The sequence below is a fragment of the Trichoderma harzianum genome, assembly GCF_003025095.1.
Source record: "Trichoderma harzianum CBS 226.95 unplaced genomic scaffold M431scaffold_5, whole genome shotgun sequence".
NCBI lineage: Eukaryota > Fungi > Ascomycota > Sordariomycetes > Hypocreales > Hypocreaceae > Trichoderma > Trichoderma harzianum.
The window spans coordinates 2,372,821-2,389,895 of NW_020209253.1; the positions used below are offsets into that span (position 1 = coordinate 2,372,821).

At 52.2% G+C, this 17,075-nt stretch overlaps 7 protein-coding genes across 7 annotated transcripts; 4 read left to right on the plus strand and 3 right to left on the minus strand.

Annotated features, from left to right (window-relative positions):
• Window positions 1–258: 258 nt before the first annotated feature.
• On the plus strand, window positions 259–1,869 carry M431DRAFT_142018 (hypothetical protein). The gene is made up of 2 exons (XM_024912630.1): window positions 259–1,673; window positions 1,740–1,869. The coding sequence occupies exons 1-2, from the start codon at window positions 509–511 to the stop codon at window positions 1,775–1,777; spliced, it is 1,203 nt and encodes a 400-aa protein (XP_024775766.1). The 5' UTR covers window positions 259–508; the 3' UTR covers window positions 1,778–1,869.
• Window positions 1,870–2,200: 331 nt separating this feature from the next.
• Window positions 2,201–3,755, plus strand: M431DRAFT_507746 (hypothetical protein). The gene is made up of 7 exons (XM_024919010.1): window positions 2,201–2,339; window positions 2,410–2,428; window positions 2,499–2,614; window positions 2,674–2,763; window positions 2,822–2,874; window positions 2,937–3,074; window positions 3,126–3,755. The coding sequence occupies exons 1-7, from the start codon at window positions 2,286–2,288 to the stop codon at window positions 3,472–3,474; spliced, it is 819 nt and encodes a 272-aa protein (XP_024775767.1). The 5' UTR covers window positions 2,201–2,285; the 3' UTR covers window positions 3,475–3,755.
• On the minus strand, window positions 3,370–4,224 carry M431DRAFT_417078 (hypothetical protein). Its single transcript, XM_024914988.1, has one exon. It carries the CDS (start codon window positions 4,075–4,077, stop codon window positions 3,631–3,633), a length of 447 nt encoding a protein of 148 aa, XP_024775768.1. The 5' UTR covers window positions 4,078–4,224; the 3' UTR covers window positions 3,370–3,630.
• A 917-nt stretch (window positions 4,225–5,141) lies between these two features.
• On the plus strand, window positions 5,142–6,355 carry M431DRAFT_507747 (hypothetical protein). Its single transcript, XM_024919011.1, has 3 exons — window positions 5,142–5,465; window positions 5,602–5,728; window positions 5,792–6,355. Exons 1-3 carry the CDS (start codon window positions 5,353–5,355, stop codon window positions 5,960–5,962), a joined length of 411 nt encoding a protein of 136 aa, XP_024775769.1. The 5' UTR covers window positions 5,142–5,352; the 3' UTR covers window positions 5,963–6,355.
• A 399-nt stretch (window positions 6,356–6,754) lies between these two features.
• Window positions 6,755–7,654, plus strand: M431DRAFT_494524 (hypothetical protein; the record flags this gene model as incomplete). The annotated part of the gene is made up of 1 exon (XM_024917258.1): window positions 6,755–7,654. The coding sequence occupies one exon, from the start codon at window positions 6,755–6,757 to the stop codon at window positions 7,652–7,654; it is 900 nt and encodes a 299-aa protein (XP_024775770.1).
• A 788-nt stretch (window positions 7,655–8,442) lies between these two features.
• M431DRAFT_494525 (hypothetical protein) lies at window positions 8,443–9,256 on the minus strand (the record flags this gene model as incomplete). Its single annotated transcript, XM_024917259.1, has 2 exons — window positions 8,443–8,933; window positions 9,118–9,256. The coding sequence occupies 2 exons, from the start codon at window positions 9,254–9,256 to the stop codon at window positions 8,443–8,445; spliced, it is 630 nt and encodes a 209-aa protein (XP_024775771.1).
• Window positions 9,257–12,783: 3,527 nt separating this feature from the next.
• Window positions 12,784–14,092, minus strand: M431DRAFT_83177 (hypothetical protein; the record flags this gene model as incomplete). The annotated part of the gene is made up of 3 exons (XM_024923279.1): window positions 12,784–13,503; window positions 13,582–13,721; window positions 13,786–14,092. 3 exons carry the CDS (start codon window positions 14,090–14,092, stop codon window positions 12,784–12,786), a joined length of 1,167 nt encoding a protein of 388 aa, XP_024775772.1.
• Between the last annotated feature and the right edge of the window lie 2,983 nt (window positions 14,093–17,075).

Below are 17,075 nucleotides of genomic sequence, written 5' to 3' on the forward strand. Positions count from 1 at the left end.
TTTCCATCTATTCAAGAAAGATTCTATAGTATTAGTGTAACGAGTAACAGTAGCACACTCGTTAGCTCATTTCAACTTATTGGCGGCCTCAACAGGCTCTCCATACTTACAAAGTACATATATCAATATTACCCTGCACTAATAAACTGTTGACAATATTGAACTCCAATCTCTAATTTTGACAGCTGCATCTGCGTATATGCTTCTTATTACTGAACTAGTCTACAAACAAATACAAACTCCAGATTACCTAAGGCTCGCACGTCCTCGGTTCTCCAGACCACTTACCCCATGCTTATTACCTTAGCTTCACCGTCTAAACCACAGACGCCAATTCTGCCGGCTCCAGCCCCGCGACAGGCCGCAGCAAGCCGAGCGCCATTGCCATCCGTCTAAACCGACGACGACCGATGAGAATTACTTTGGGCGCAGGAATCGCAATATCTTGGACCCCGGATCTCTCGACTCTTTTCTGATCCTCATCCTCACCCACAGCATCAGAATCACCATGAAGCGTCAGGCGGTTCGTCACCTAAAGGGAGCGCTGGCGCATCCCCGAGCTCGATCAGCAGCACCTCTGAATCTGGCACGATGCTATTCCACACACCCCCCGAACGCAAAGCTCAACCTGCCCATTGACTACTCGACAACCCCTCTGCTGGCTCACACGTCGGCGATAGCCAAGCAGAACACGGAGATCTCCTCCGACGTCCTCCATGGCGCGACCAAGAAGATGAACCTGTTCCAGGCCATCAACGACGCCCTCAACATCGCCCTGACAGAGGACGAGACGGTTTCCGTGTTTGGCGAGGACGTTGCCTTTGGCGGTGTCTTTCGATGCACCATGAAGCTCGCAGAGACGCACGGAGCCGACCGGGTGTTTAACACGCCGCTGACGGAGCAGGGCATTCTCGGCTTTGCCATTGGCATGGCCGTCGAGGGAATGCGGCCTGTTGCCGAGATCCAGTTCGCCGACTACGTCTTTCCCGCCTTTGACCAGATTGTCAACGAAGCGGCAAAGAAGCGCTACTATGAAGGTGCCAATGGCCGGAGTGCTGGAGGCATGACTGTCCGCATGCCCTGCGGAACCGTCGGCCACGGTGCCCTGTACCACTCTCAGTCCCCCGAGGCCTTGTTCACACACGTTCCCGGAATGCGAGTCATCATGCCTCGATCGCCTCTGCAAGCCAAGGGATTGTTGCTGGCGGCCATCCGAAGCAACGACCCCTGCATCTTCATGGAGCCCAAGATCCTGTACCGAGCCGCCGTAGAGGAGGTTCCCGTGGCACCGTATGAGCTGCCTCTGTCCAAGGCCGAAGTCATCAAGGAGGGCAAGAACGTCACAATTGTTTCATATGGTCAGCCGTTGTACAACTGCATGGCGGCCATCAAGCAGGCAGAGGAGGATTTGGGCATCTCCGTCGAGCTGATTGACCTGCGCACAATCTATCCTTGGGACAAGAAGACTGTTTTTGAAAGCGTTCAGAAGACCGGAAGAGTCCTGGTCGTCCACGAATCCATGGTGAACGCGGGTGTTGGTGCAGAGGTGGCTGCCGCCATTCAAGAGAACGCAGATACCTTCAACAGACTCGAGGCTCCCGTGTCTCGTGTTGCCGGATGGAGTATCCACAACGCTCTGATATTCGAAAAGTTTCACGTCCCAGATGTTGCAAGTGAGTATCTCCATCTCTATATCCTCTCGGGTAGCTTAACTTGGTTTACTAACAGTGATTCTTCAGGAATTTACGACAGTATTAAAAAGACGGTTCAGTACTAAGAATGTGGGGAGCGAGTAATGTGTTTCTTTATCTTTGATTTTCTAGAACTTCTTCCTAGCATAAATGTGAATAATAGAGAAGAAAGCCTTGTGTAACATATAACATGCCACTGTACGAAATCCATGCCTCTGGGACTTGATTGCGCATCGAGAGATTTAGTTCCCCGACTCAAGATGCGCCACCAAGCAGCATTCGCCAGCAACAAGACACAAGACAGCTCGGGCACCTCCTCTGCCTATAATAAGAGCATCTGTAACTGCCTTGATGCCCGCTTACGATTTAGGGATCAATGCAAGCTGAATTGGTAACAGAGTACGTGCGACCACTGCAAAAGGGCCATAGTCCGGCTGTGTACCCCGCTAGCGATTGGATATGGAGACCAAACTGCCCCTCGTGTCAATGCCCCGCCCATGCTTCATCTCCTGGCCCCTACCCGATTGCGGTGTACGTCAAAGCTCCCAAAGAGCTGGTCCGTTTCTCTCATCTCCTCCAAGCTAAACCTCTACAATGTCGCATATCGAGACAGTTTCTTCCTTCGTCCAGGGAGCTCCTCCGGGAGAGGTGAGCTGTCTCTAGGCCCCCCTACGCGTCATCATTGGCAAGCTAACCTCCAACCCCCGACTTCTATTAGCTCGCAGATGTCGTTGCCGGTACGATGCAGCCCAAGACGAGATACTTGTTGAAGTTTCGAAGAGCACCATTGACGCGCGGATTCTGCAGATATCAAGGCCTTGACGGCCTCCGAGCCAAACATCGTTGACGAGCTGGCGCCAGCTTTCGAGCGGTACAACGAGGAGCAGTTCATCACACTCAAGCTGCCGGGAAGCAGCCAGCCGGTACGGTACCTCGAGGATACACGTGTTATGAGAAAGGAAGACGGCTAACTTGCCGAAAGGTCTTGATCAGCCCACACAACTCGCTGGGCGGCGGACGATACTACGATGTCGAGAGCTCCTCCAGCTTTGAAGTAGACCATGTGGCTCAGGCACGTTGACATCACGAGCAGCTACAATTTGGAGAGTTGGAGCTAACTGGGGACACAGAAAGCTAGTGCGGTGCAGAGCTACGTGCTGGAAGGATCACAAGCGGACCTGGTGTGAGTGTTCGGCAGCGGAATCTATGCTGGCACCAGTCTCAAGCCGACTGACATTGTGGTAGTAAATCAACATTGAAGAGCTTGGGAGGTTATGTCAAGGAGCACTTTCCCAACGCTGCCCTCGGCGCATACCCTGTCGAATCCGACTCAAAGGTTGCCGTTGTCGTTGTCGCAAATAAATACAGCCCCAACAACTTCTGGTACGAACACTCAACACCATACGATATATTATAGATACTTATAGATTATAGGAACGGCCGATGGAGATCCGTATATACCTTTGACCCCAGCTCCGGAAACCTCGAGGGCACCATCATGGTTGACGTTCACTACTACGAAGACGGCAATGTGCGGCTGCTCACCAACAAGGCCGTCAGCGCCTCCATCCCCTCGGGCACCGGTGCTGGAATCGTCAAGGAGATTGCGTCGATAGAGAAGAAGTACCAGGAAGATCTCAACAGGAGCTTCGTGAGCCTGAGCGAAGGTGCATTCAAGGGCCTGCGGCGACAGCTGCCGGTGACGAGGCAGAAGATCGAGTGGGACCGAGTGACGGGCTACCGCCTGGGCCAGGACATTGGTGGTGGCAGCTCAAAGCGATGATTTTAGTGATTTATGATTGGGCCATTTGGGAAGAAAGGTGCTTCAAGACGGAGACGATGCTTTTTCGATGGATTAATAGAGTCAAAGAATGAATATGAGCAATGAACAGAGCAGCAGCTGTTTGACTACTACCCCACCTCCGGCCATACGTACTACTTACTTCTTGGATGACAGAAACATGAATATCCCGACCCTGGTAGCATCACGGGAAATTCTGCTTTGGGAATCGTCCATCTGACTGCATAGAAGCGCGGCCTCGCTAAAAGAGTAGTGAGTATGAGTAGTCGCTGGAAGCACTAGGTATACTTGGTACATTGAAAATAAAATTTCACTTGGACGAATGCTGTTCCGTGCTTGGCGCAATCGTGTACAGAATAATATGCTTTGCGGCGTCATGATACCCCAGCCTTGCATCTTGAGACCGAGCTGTGGAGAGCTACCGAGTAGTCCATGGATTTTCCGGGTATGACGCGGGGCCGCTGAGACAAGAGACAAGGCCAGCCAACCGTTTGCGATTACGAAGTGACACAAGACACTCTGTGATATCAATGTAGCAGTAATAGTACTCCGTATATGTAACAGTAACATTACAGTATCAGACATCCGGGGTGATTGGAATAGGTGCCACCGCAAGAAGGCACCTAGGAGAGGTTAGGATTAGCAGACAGAAATATGCATAAAAGCATCGTCCGAGGTTTTCGGAATCGGAACATGCTGAATTCCAAAAAGAAAGCCACAGCATACAGTAATAAAAAGTAGACGACGGCTCACCACGGTACTCAACAACCGTGAACAAGTCCCGTTTGGAGGAGGAGTCGGAAGGACAGCACGGAAGAGGAGGGGGGAATGGCCTAGCAGCAAGGCTAAGATAAGCCCGCTCTTGGTCTCTTGAGCTAATGCTACTCTGGGGCAATGCGAATAAGAGGATGGGATGGGCTAGCATGTGCCTTTCCGATCATATCCCGAGCTCGAGATACCCGAGTTGGTTGCTGCTGTACTGTAAATGCCGGTATATTCGACGCTCATTGGTACGACTGGATATGGTTGATGCCTTTGGGGGTGCCATTGAGTCAAGGCCAGTTTACATGTACATAGGCGAGACAGCCGGTGGCGATGAGATTGTCTGATCTTGATAGGATCTTGACGCTGGCTAGGGAAGTTTTGTTCCCATCGGAGCGTTTTCCTCTCAATGTAAGGCATCTGATATGAGATGCCATGGGGAATTGCGCGGAGTATTACTACCACTGCTTTCCAAAGCCTTCCATATCAGCGAATGCTACCACACCCCCGATGTACCCCCGGTTTTTCGGGTTCCTGTGAGATCCGCCAGTCGCTGACCCGAAGACCAGCTAGTAGCAGGATGTGAACAGGAGGATGCTGGGATTTGAGACGAGGGATGCGCTTAAAAGTAATCCGACGTTGAAGGGATTCGCTGGACGGTTAGGCCTACCTCAGGTAGTTAGTTGGCTGAGAACGCCGCCGGAACGCCTCAGAATCTGGATTGATGAGATGCCCTGGAGCGAGGCGAATCAGAGCAGCCCAGGCGGTAATTTTGCAGCGGCTGATTGGGCGAGTCAATGACCCCTGCGGGCCCAACGGAATTGATTTGATGGGGCCCGACAAACGCTAAGCAGCCAGAGTGAAATGGCTAGTTGGCATTTGCAGAACTGGGACTGAGATGGCCATAACGCTTAAAGCGATTTTATCGTACTCGCATCGGCTGTTCCTCTTCTTTCTCTCCCACCATCATTTTTTGACCGACTTTGCCAAACCAAGTTCCTTTTGGGGTTCCTCGCCGCTCTTCTTTTTCTCTCTCTCTCTCTTACTCTTTACTCTTTCTTTAAACAATTTGCTTGCGTTAAGCCCAATTCGCCCGCCATGTCTCAACAGTACTCTTACCAGGATGTTGCCGAGCACAACACCAAGAAGGACCTCTTCGTCGTGATCCACGACAAGGTCTACGACTGCTCCAAGTTTGTCGACGAGCACCCGTACGTCTTGCAGTTCCCGACCCCGGCAACCAGTTGTTGGATTCCCCTCTTTTTTTTCTCCGAGGGGGGAAACAGTGCCAATGTTGCATGGAAATGTCATCTTTTTCTTTTCTTTTTACTGACACCAGTGTCTTAGTGGTGGTGAGGAGGTCATGCTCGATGTCGCCGGCCAGGATGCCACCGAGGCTTTCGAGGATGTCGGCCACAGCGACGAGGCCCGCGAGTCTCTCGCCACGCTGCTTGTCGGCGACCTGAAGCGCCAGGTATGCGCCCCATCAACTCTTGTTTGCGACACTCTTTGTTCACAACTAACGTTTTGTCTCCAGCCCGGCGACCCTGTACCCAAGGCCGTCTCCCAGAACACTCCCTCCGTTGGCGGTTCCACCACCGGCGGCGGCTTTGGCCTCTACAGCGTTGTTGCCATTGGCGGTCTCATCGCTTACTTCGCCTACCAGTACATCCAGGCCAACGCCGAGCAGACTGCCCAGGCTGCCTAAATCGCATCCTATCCATGACAGGGTTTCAACAACGAATATAAAATTTAAAAACAAAAGAAGGGAAGAAGAAAAAGGGGGAATCATGCCCGAGCTTTCGCTTCAGCGCGCGAAGTTGTAAACAGGACAAAGAGCTGGGGAGAGGATTTGTGACATGTTACCTTTTTCGAGCATGCAATACCACGCCGGGGAACGGATCTGGGATATTTTGATAAGCGTGACAGTATAGAGGCGTGCTGTCAAGAATTTTCGGGCACTAGACCATTGGGAGTCATTGTTACAGGAATGAACTAGATGATGCCTTTGACGGAAAATATACAGGGCTAGATATCTACGATAATCAATGTTTTTTTGGTTGACACGATGCGCATATGAAAACTCGCAACTGATGCTGGCAATGACGAAAAGAACGAGGCTCTTTGTACCGGCTTTTCTCATAGGCCCGATGACAAAGGCAACTTTTAAGGTACTTTGCCTAATATATGCCCGGAAGACGCACTGACTTGAATGTCAAATAGACCTGAGATATAGATTCACCCCGGTCTCAGTTTCTGCTTGCGTGGCATTCTCAACAAACGATAAGACTGATAAGCAGGAAAAAAAAGAGTCAAGCCACAACCTTGATTGCCTAATGCGCCACACTGTGTCGCATCAGCCTCTTCTTCCCGTCCCCATACGAACTCGCTCTGCATCCGCTTCAACCTCTGCCCATCAACCCTCGTCAACCACCTCGCTCCCTCTCTTTTCTCCCCCCTCTACGATACTGCTGCCACTGCTAGGTCATCCCCGCCCAACATGTCGTCGTATCTAGAGAAACAGTCCTCCGTATTCAGAGGCAGTCTCGCCTCGGCCGCGTCCAAACTGTCCAACCCGTCAAGCCTCAAAGCCACGGCCTCTCTCGCTCCGCCATCGCCCTCGCCGTCCGCCGCCTCAGACAGCAACACGCCGACATCAAAGAGGAAGCGTGATGTCGCTCCGGAAGTGCCGTTTTCGCAGCCGCAGCTGACGGGATACGGTGCCGAGGTCAAGACGCAGATGACGTTTGCGGTGGAGTATCTGAAGAAGAAGGGCGACGCAAAGACCATCACGGACATCATCGACCACCTGAGTCTGAGGAACTACACGGAGGAGCACAAGAAGGAGCTGACGGAGGGGCTGAGGGGGCACCCGCGGGTGGAATGGAAGCCGGATCCGAGCCTGAGCGAGCAGACGTGGAAGACGGGCACGTACAAGCACCGGCCCATCATCCCGGGAGTCAAGGACGCCACGTCGCTGCTGGCCCATCTGCAGCGCAAGACGGATGCTTCGGGAGTGTCGGTCAAGGACCTCAAGGACGGCTGGCCCGACTGCGAGGACACGCTGGCGAAGCTGGAGGGCGAGCATAAGATCCTGGTGGTGCGCACAAAGAAGGACAACTTCCCGCGGTACGTGTGGGCCGACGACGCGTCGCTGCACAACTCTGTCGAGCCCGAGTTTCAGGCCATGTGGCGCCGCGTGCAGCTGCCTAGCCTGGACGACATGCACCGCAAGCTGGTGAGCGTTGGGCAGAAGCCGACGAGCGACGACCCGCGCAAGGCCGTGGCGGCGGCGGCGAAGCCCAAGCAACAGAAGAAGAGGGCCGGCAAGCGCATTGGCAAGGCGACTAACACGCACATGACGCACCTGCTCAACGATTACAGCGGCATGAGGCGATGATGCGGAGATGAAGCGAATGTGAGGGGGGCACATATTCAAACTGTACGGGATAACGCGCAAGGACATAATTTTTACGGGAAACTGCTGGCGAATTGTCTTTTACTTTCAACATCTTTTTCCTTTTTCTTCCACATCGACATTCGGAGAATGAATGGCCACACACACAAAAAAGAGACGACAAAGATTGGTTTTCACTCACAGATTGGTGGGCTTGGCATTGGCACTAGAATGGAGTTTTGAGGAGTTTTTGCATTGGTGTTTTTTGCATTGGTGTTTTTTGATTTTTTTTTTCTTCTTTTTTCTTATACTACGAAAGACGAGGCAAAAAATTTACCCCGACATGAATCGACAGCTTACCACGGGGTAATAGGGCATTATGTTTCTTTCTTCAAGATAGAGAGTCGGAAAGTGCGGACGACGCTTTACAGATTTGGCTTCTGTATGTTTTTGAACGAAATAGGAATTAATTGGAAAATTCCGTGAAACTAACAGAAAAGACAATCAAGGTAATAAAAGGAAAAATGATATAAAATTCCCAAGCCGCCGCCCTGGATGCCCAGGGTATTGACAAACTGTGATGATGCGCCTTCAACACCACTGACCTAATGCTATATTTGATATCATTCGCAACCGGCGCCACCCCAATTTCATCCCAAAACACCATGACAAAAAGAAAAATGAAAATAATAAAAGCAATGCTCCTATATGAAAACCGCCTACCGGGGATATGACGCCAAAAATCAAGAAAGCAAAAGGATATCAGAAGTCAGACCCCCATGCGCAAAAATCTAGAAAGCTTCACCAGCCTGCCGAATCTTTTCAAACAGGCTCTCAAAGACCTGGCTCTCCTGGTATCCTCCCACCTTGTACCGCCCCTGCACCATGACGCACGGCACGGCCTCAACCCCAATAACATCCCTCGCCGCCTCAGCCATGGCATCGACCCTCCTCGCGGCGTCCTCGTCCTCAAGCCCGAGCCTCACAACGGCCTCGGGCATCCCCGCCGCGACGCCGACGCTGATTAGCCAGCCTTCGTCGCTGATGTCGCGGCCGTCCTCGAAGTGGCCCTGGAAGAGGGTCTCGACGACGCGGGACTGGGCGGCGGCGCCGAGCTCGTGCAGGGCGAGGGCGATGAGGCGGTGGGCGGGGCGGGTGCTGCCCGTGAGGCCGCGGATGGAGAATGCGATGTCGTATTTTGCGCCGGTGACTTGGATGCGGGAGAGGAAGTTTGGATAGAGGTTGTTGAGGCGGTCGTAGACGGAGCGCTTCTCGACGTTGCCTGCGCCGGGGTGTTAGTGTTTGCTTTGGTGATGATGACGATGATGATGATGGAGGGGTGTGGTGAGAACATCATGATAAGTTCAAGATGATTAGGTCATCCGTGCGCATGATTTGTAAGTCAAGACATCTGCATTGTGTATGAACAATACCAAAAAGGAGAAGAAGAAGAGAGAACAACTCACGCTTGGCCATTGTCTGCGCAATGTAATACGGCTTATAGGCCACCTCGAAGCGCACCTCGGGATGCTCCTCCGTGTACCGCTGCATCAGCGCGTCCAGGCTGTGCTTCTCGATGAAGCACCACGGGCACAGCAGATCCATGTAAATCTCCAGCCGGATCAGCCCTCCGGCGCCGCGGCCGGCCGTCGCATTCGCCGTCTTGTCCTGTCGCATCGCCGCCGTGGCCGTGGCCGCTGTCGGTCTCCGTCCAGACGAGGGCAGAGGCTGGCGCGCGGGCTGGGGCGATGTGAGGCTGTCGTTGTGGTTGTGGAAGTGGTGGTTTGGCTGGTGTTGTTGCGACGGGACGCCGATGACTGGTGATGCACTCATCTTGTTCGTTTTGCGGGTTGCCACCGTTGGTGTGGTTGAGTGAGATGCGACGGCGGGAAAGTGGGATGAGTGGCTATGAATAGAGGGAGATGTCGTGTGAGGGTATTATATTATAAAGAAGGAAAAGGATAGAGAGAGAGAAAAGCCAGGACAGAAACGCCAAAGGACTGAGTAATGATGTGGAATAGACGGAAGCAAGAAATTAGAAATCCAAAAAAAAAGGTTATTGTTGCCTCTTTTAGTCCGCGCGAGTTGCGGATTGGATGGGATGGATTTCAAGCTTCTTAATGATTCCAGCCAAAAAAAAAAGTGACGCTACCCGCCCGCAGCCTCGGCTCTCGCCGCCTTGGTACGAGGTAAGTCTGTTCTTTTTCTTAGTCAGACCTTGGTTTCTTTTTCCGGGGGGTCTCCTAAGCCTTCCTTCGAACGGAAGGGGGTTTCAAATCGCTTCTGTAAAGCCTGGGAAAAAGAAACAGGGAAGGATAAAAAAAAGAGGGCGTCAAGGTCACCTAAATAAGAAAGTGGACTTTGCGACTGAAAGCAGTATATGCAGGGAGTTTTGTAGTGCGGACTAGGGGGAATCCTTTGGGTGTGCTAATCGGCGACGACTATTTTCGTCATCAGATCTTCCCAGGGGGGGAGAAAACAGAAGAAGATGAGCAGAGATGGATTGGAAGACAAATATATGTGGTGTAAGAAACAAAAAAGAGAGAGTGAGGGAAGGAGAGAAAGGGCGTCAAGAAATAGGACCGACACGGCTGGAATCCACTTGACTTGCTTTCCCATCCCATCCCATTCATTTCCCTTGATTTTTGCCTTTTTTTTTCTCTTTCTAGGCTCCTCTTTCGGTCGAGCTGAGTCGAAATATTGATTTGATGACATTTTCTTCATCCCACGCGGATCTCTCCGGCCCCTGCGGATTAAGGCCGCTAAATGCTAAAGCGCTCGAGGCCAGTAAACGGTCCCGCGATTACTGCTGTTTTTCAGGGCACGCGGGCACTATTACTCTTTTGCTCCGTACAATTACTGTAAGAGGGAATCCGGATTACCCATCAATGTTACGGATATGCATCTACATTGTCTCTTTTCTTCAATGAGGTGCGATCAACCAAGAACCATCAATATGATGTTCAGAAGAAGACATGAACGCACACGCGACACATGGAAAACACATGGTCAACAGGGATTTCTCATCCGCAAACCCAAAAAGAAAAAATTCGGGGCGGGCGAGCAAAAGGCGAAACGAAAATTACCTGATGGAGCCTCGCGGACTTTGGCTTCGACGGACTGAATAGTAATATGAAATTCATCGCGATTACTGATCGGATCGCCCCCCTTTATCCTGATTGGTGCTAGGCAGAAAAGGCTGGAACCATGATTGCGGAATGTTCCTTACGTTCTTGTATAAAGCGAAGATTCCCTTGGGTGGCCGGCGACGAGTATGTAAGTTTCCCCGTTTTGCGTGTGTTTTCGTTCACGACAGAGTTTGAACGGGAGGAATTAATTAATTAATAGTAATCTTTTTCTTCGAATTTTGAATTTGTGATACCGAGGAATAAGTTGTATATAGCATTTTCAGATTTGAGCAAATGCTGTAATCAATCCACCAGAGGCAAAAGATGGTCAGAAAACATCATGACTTCAAGAAGAACGAGGCGAAACAAGCAAACAGACAAGCACCCGTTGACGGTGCAAGGCTTACTTGTATATCCGCCATCGTACAGTAATCATTTCCGTCTCGCATAAACCCCAGTAATCCCCAAATAAAATCCACGACTCGACAAACACATGTAATGCATTACACATACCACACATTACTCAAGGAACTACAGCTAATTCCCCCGGATTTCCCCTTGGGCAGCTATCACACATCAGCACCTCCGTCATTTCATCACTCCCACCAAAAACAAAGAGACGTAATCCTCTTCACCCAGTTGCCCGGAACTCGGTGCCCCATGTCAGCTCTTCCGCCGTATCACTACCTAAGCCGCCTTACCTTATACCGGAAGCAATCCTTCCCGACTCTTATACCAGGCACAAACTCCCCATCTCATCTCATCATCCAAGATGCTGTTATAACATTTTAAACATCTAAGAATAACAGACAGAGCAGCAAGCAAGTCCCTTCATCCTGGATACAAGTCGGAATCAATCCCTAACTATCCCAAAAAAAAAAAATGAAACGACTTACTCACTCACCTCCTGAAAACTGATTACAAAATCCCAAAATCACATCGCCACAGCGCCACACACCCAAACCATCCAACATCCACCCCAATCCAGAAAAACCAACTTCTTTCTTTCTCTTCTCTCTTTCCCCTTTTCTCTACCCAATTCTTGCAAAACTCGTTTTCACTTCGTGCCAGTCAGCGGTCACATCCGCATCATCCCACCCCTTCTCCAGCATCATTCCCTGCGCAACGGATTGGCTCCTCGTTGCCCGCCCGAACAAGGCTCGACGACTAATCATAAATTATAGCGTCGCGGCCTCTCGCGTTGCCCCTCGCCCTGCTTCCTCCTTTTGCAACGTCATATCGGCTCACTTGGTTCCTTTCCCTCATCACACTTCACATGGACGACTTTTACAACGGCTAGTCGGGCATCACAAGCTGAAAGTTTACTCTGATCACAAAACGAAAAAAAATAAAAAGAAGAAGAGAAGAAAGAAGCAGGTCACGTCTCGTGTACAATTGGTCACTGCGTATTCCGTAATGTATATCCGTACAATTCTCGCGAAGAGGTGCGCTTTGAGCGCCCTTGTCTAAATAATTTGTGCCAACAGCCAAGGAAAATGCGTCATCGAAGAGAGGTGGACAGCTCTCCCGCCGTCTATATCTTGTTTCCGTTTCCCAGCCCGTCTTGTATGCCACCCAGAAAAAAAAAAGAGAAAAGACGAGCAAGCAAACACACTTGGTGCCCTTCCACCCCTCCTTATAAACTCCAGTCTTTCCTCCCCTGCCGGCGTCGTGTCAAATGAAAAACGCTCAGTCCATGATCGTCAAGATTCCGGTCCGCCAGTCTATCGCCCAAAGTCTATATGAAGAGAATAACAAACATGAAAATAAAGGAAATACGAGGAGAGAGAGATAAAGAGAGAGCAGCCAAGGCCCAGAGTCAGCCCCAGTGCATACAGATAGCCGGCCTCTGCGCTGCCAAGCCGGCAAAAATAGTCGTGTACGTGGTTGATGTAAAAGTTAGGAAATTGGTTTACAGCAATGTGCGTGTCAATGTTGAAGTCATCATGGGAAAGAGCCATCAGGCAGCAAGCACTCGGCTTTCATCAATGGTATTGAGTCCTACTAAGCCATGTGTACCAGACCAGGCTCGGTGCTTTGCGGCCGTCGCATCTGCTGTGGTGCGCCGTAGTACATCTGGCTCATCGAGGGGTTGGGTGGGTAGCCATCAGGGTCGGGGTAGACGTAGCTGCCGCCGTTGTGAGATGGCGAGTGGGTTTGGGGGGATTGCCAGCCAACCTGGCTCATGTGAGGACTGCCACCTGCGCTTCCAGTTCCTGCCGGGTGCTGCTCCAAGTTGGGCTCCAGCGTGGGAGGAGGACCGTAGCCGGTAGGGTGCGAGGTTGGCCGAATCCCGTTGTTGTAGCTGGCAGCCGACGTCGTCGAAGTAGGACTGCCCACACGGAGGTGGGGAGGCAGCGTGCCGCTCTGTGTCATGTACTGGAACTCGGCATGTCGGTTGAGCCCGTTGGATCCCGAGAGGTCCAGGGCAGGAGACATCATGGTGTGATGGCTGGGTGACGGGGTCGTCAGGGGAGAGCCGTGGCTGGACATGTGGTCGCCGTCGGAGCGAGCTTGGCCACCGTTCTTGGCCCTTGAGGCCGCGAGTGCCGCCGCAGTAGCCGCCGCAGCCTCTTCGATAGTTCCCGTGTGGTGGTTTTGGTGCCGGGTAAGAGTAGTGCGCCTCGTAAATGTCTTTTGGCAGTCGGCGTAAGGGCACTTGTAAGGACGCTTTCCTGAATGCGTTCTTCGATGCCGAGCCAGAGAGCTGCTGTCACTGAATGGCTGCAATGTCACGAATTAGCGGGGTTTGCTTTGTTTTTTCTGAAAGAGCAAAGAGCTCAACGCTGATAACTAGCTTACCTTGGCGCAAGTCTCACAGTGATGGGGCTTCTCCCCGGTGTGGACTCGTTGGTGAACAGTCAAAGCAGATCTTTGGATGAACTGCTTGTTGCACTTGGGGTAGTCGCAGACATGAGGCCTGACACCTGTGTGGATACGCTCTGTAAATCAACATGTTAGCAGTGGTCTCTTTGAGTTATCAGTCTCAACAGCACCCGGACTCACCATGACGGGCAAGGTCGCTTCTTCTAGCGAAGCCCTTGCCACAAGTGCTGCAGGGATAGGCTTTAACAGGAGCGGCGGGAGACTGCTGCTGCTGTGGTGGCTGCTGCGGAATATGATGCATAGCCATGCTGGGCACGCCGCCCATCCCAGACATATCAGCAAAGCCACCCATCTGCATTGCACTATGCATAGGGTTCTGCATTTGCATGGGGGCTTGCATGGCCGTTGGTGAGGGATAGGCGCGAGACAGACTGTGGGCGGAGTAGGAAGAATGCTCAGACATGTGAGGAGAGGCTGATCGGTCCATCGTAGGCTCGTGCTTAACGAGGCCAAGGTGATGCTGGTGGTGATGGTGGTCGGGCATGCCTCCACCGAGTCCGTGAGTCATGCCGCCTTTGTTGTTCAGCATGTTGGTGATGTCCATCACCTCGGGCGAGGCTGAAGACATGACAGCATTCGGCCTTGCGGACGAAGAGAGGGTATGGGGTAACATGGTATGGCCAAATGCCAATCGGCGATCTATGAGAGCCAGATTGTAAAGCTATTGGGCTTCAGTCAGTCATGAGCCCAGTGTCAAGGATATGCGCATACAATCGACCATGGGGGTATCATCATTTGAAGGAAGTCCATCAGGTGCCAAGCCACCAGTCGTCCACCAGCCGTTTGAAGCCATCGCGGAGACTTTTTTCTTACCGCCCAGTCGGCTTGGGTAGCAGTTGAAGGTTCCTAAGAGCTTGGGCCACCCACCAACAGCACCAGCCGACATTTGGCCCCTTCCTGGACAGATGACCCGGAAAATATCAACAGTGTTTAGACGTACCTTTCGAAATCTGATCTGATGTAGAGAACGTCAGGGCTTTCGTCCTTGCTTTCTTCGCGCCGCCGCCGTTGTCGGGTCGTCGCCTCCAATTTGGGATCGCGGAAACGAACGTCTATGTTAGGTACCACGAAACGTATCTTTGCGCAGTCTACCCGCTTCTGCGAATCGATGCCTGAGCTCGGAATATATCTATCGAAAGAGGAAAGGTGCAGCGTTGCAATAACTCGACGTGTGTTGCCACCGCGGGGCAGCGTCGCAGGATATTTGTATGCAGGCGCGGGCAAGCGAGAGGACAATATAAGGCAGGCGAACTCGTCACGGGAGAGCGCAAAGGTGATCGAATATTGGACGAGGTAGAAACGAGATCGGACAACGCTTGTTCAAGTCGTAAGGAGATGTCGCATGCGAGACGGAAAGCCCGACGTTGTTCGCAGATGAGATTTGACACCCAAGATGCCAATCAAGTGGAGGAAGAAAAGGAGCCCGTCTGGCCACGAGGATTCAGAGCAGTCGAGTCAGCCTGCAGAGCGGAAAGCAACAAGCTGCTAGCGAGACAGACTGATCATAAGCCGGACCGGGGCGTTGAATATGCAACGGGCGCTGTGGTCGAGGGTGCTGCCGGGTGGTCAAGGCTGGGTCCTGTTCGGTCAGCCGCGTTGCGGGAGGAGAGTGGGCTGATTCAAGGCTAAAGGAGGGATGGCGAAGAGTAAGAGGAGAGAAGAAAGAGGAGAAAGAGAAAAGGAAGAAAAACGAAGGAAGAGGCGTGAAGCAGAAACGGTGCAACGAACGGCCTGTGGGTTGAGGTGGGAAGAAAAAAGGGTGGGAAAATGGATTGGAAGTCGGTGCCAAAATGCGGTCGTCCAAAGCAAGTGCTTCTGGAACTGGCGAACGACGTAACTTTTTTTAGGGGCCCAAGCCTTTATGACAGGCTTGCTGGCTGGGTGCAGGGCAGAAGTGGCAGGGGTGGGCCTGTCGAGAAAAGATGGAACAAAAAATCTCCTGGACCGGCTCACCCTTGCGCCGCGCCAGCGACCCAAGCAAGCAAACAGGGGTGTGCATGTATGGATGGATTCGGTGCGTTGATGCTCTTGAGAAATGCAATGCAGTCAGGATGGATGGATGGATGGCTGTCGACTTACTGCGTAATGGCTCTGAATATGATGCGATGTGCTCTGTGCTCTGTGTTGTCTGCGAGTTTGCTATCAAAGCATGAGAACACGTGAAGAAGAGGTGAGCTCTGTGCGTATCCTCTTAGGAATGCAAGATGCTTGGTGGTTCGACGTTTGCCTGGCAGTGCGTGTCCTTCAACGGCAAGTCGTGTAAGGCTGGGGCTACCAGTACCAAGGAGGAGGCTCGTCTGGAACGCCAGCTGAGGGATGAAACCGAGAGGCCGACGTTTTGATCGCAAAAGGGTCCCGGGCTCAGACCCAAGGAGCAAAGCCGGCTGCAGTCTAATATAACCAGACGGCAAACTCTATTGCTCCCAGCTGGACAAATATCCGTACTATTAGTTTGGCAGAAGGGGTGGAGGGGGCGTGTGAGGAGAAAGAAACCGCTTCTCTGGCGTTTGTTTTGCGAAAGGAGTTGGTTCAGAATAGGTGCGGCATCTCGATCATGAGAGCTTTCTCATGAGGTGAGAAGAGAAAGAGAAAGCGGGTTGGTGCTCGGGTGAAAATCAGCTGGCGTCGTTGCTAGCGGTCCGAGTACCCTTCGGGTCAGGCAGGTAGCAGTACCTAGCAGTGCCTAAGCGTACGCGCCGGTTCGGGACCGATGTTCCGTACCCAGTACACAAGTACCGCTCTGGGGACCTGGGCAGGACGCAAAAGTCTCACTCCACAGTGTCCCGATGGACAAAGAAAGATTCATTGCGGTGGAGCGCTGCCAGGCTCTGTTAGCGCAGCCTGGTCCAGCGCTAAAGTCACTACGGAGCAGGGATGCAGTTGAATTGATGCCTTTTGGGGGAATTTGGGGTTTCGCAGCAGCCAGTCCTCGAGTGGCGGCTACATGCGGTGTGAAGAGGATGACAGTAGCATCGAATGCTATGCCAAAGGGAGGCCCAGATGAATCAATTAATTGATTGATGCTCGCCGTGGGTTGTGAACCATGGGTGCGTGCACACATACGCCCGCCCCTGGATGCATACTAAATACTACCTGTTGCATTGCATGTAAATGGCGGCCCAAGAGACAGAGAGAAGCAACGCAGCAGACGCACACGTGCAAGTCCTTGGAAGCATCCATATCCATCTAGGGATACCTGGCTGGCTGCAAGGTAATGCCTGGCACCAGGTGGTATTTGATCCTAGCGGCAGTGGCTTCAAATCGTCCACGGCAGAGCCGCTAAAGGGCCCTGGCTGGCTGACACAAGCATGCCAGATTCACGGTGAGGTAATCCGTGGCATGGCGAGAGAGAGCGGGAGGACATGCAGGGCATCATCTCAGACACGGTATGCGGGCGTTTGAACGTCTCC

What these genes read in the sequence shown, in the direction of transcription:
- M431DRAFT_142018 (XM_024912630.1), top strand. Translation starts at nt 509, where the DNA reads ATGAAGCGTCAGGCGGTTCGTCACCTAAAGGGAGCGCTGGCGCATCCC. An exon ending in TCACGTCCCAGATGTTGCAA is followed by an intron (nt 1,674 to 1,739) that starts GTGAGTATCTCC and finishes GTGATTCTTCAG; the next exon opens with GAATTTACGACAGTATTAAA.
- M431DRAFT_507746 (XM_024919010.1), top strand. Translation starts at nt 2,286, where the DNA reads ATGTCGCATATCGAGACAGTTTCTTCCTTCGTCCAGGGAGCTCCTCCG. An exon ending in AAGTAGACCATGTGGCTCAG is followed by an intron (nt 2,764 to 2,821) that starts GCACGTTGACAT and finishes CTGGGGACACAG; the next exon opens with AAAGCTAGTGCGGTGCAGAG. An exon ending in TACAGCCCCAACAACTTCTG is followed by an intron (nt 3,075 to 3,125) that starts GTACGAACACTC and finishes TATAGATTATAG; the next exon opens with GAACGGCCGATGGAGATCCG.
- M431DRAFT_417078 (XM_024914988.1), bottom strand. Translation starts at nt 4,077, where the DNA reads ATGTCTGATACTGTAATGTTACTGTTACATATACGGAGTACTATTACT.
- M431DRAFT_507747 (XM_024919011.1), top strand. Translation starts at nt 5,353, where the DNA reads ATGTCTCAACAGTACTCTTACCAGGATGTTGCCGAGCACAACACCAAG. An exon ending in AAGTTTGTCGACGAGCACCC is followed by an intron (nt 5,466 to 5,601) that starts GTACGTCTTGCA and finishes CCAGTGTCTTAG; the next exon opens with TGGTGGTGAGGAGGTCATGC. An exon ending in TCGGCGACCTGAAGCGCCAG is followed by an intron (nt 5,729 to 5,791) that starts GTATGCGCCCCA and finishes TTTTGTCTCCAG; the next exon opens with CCCGGCGACCCTGTACCCAA.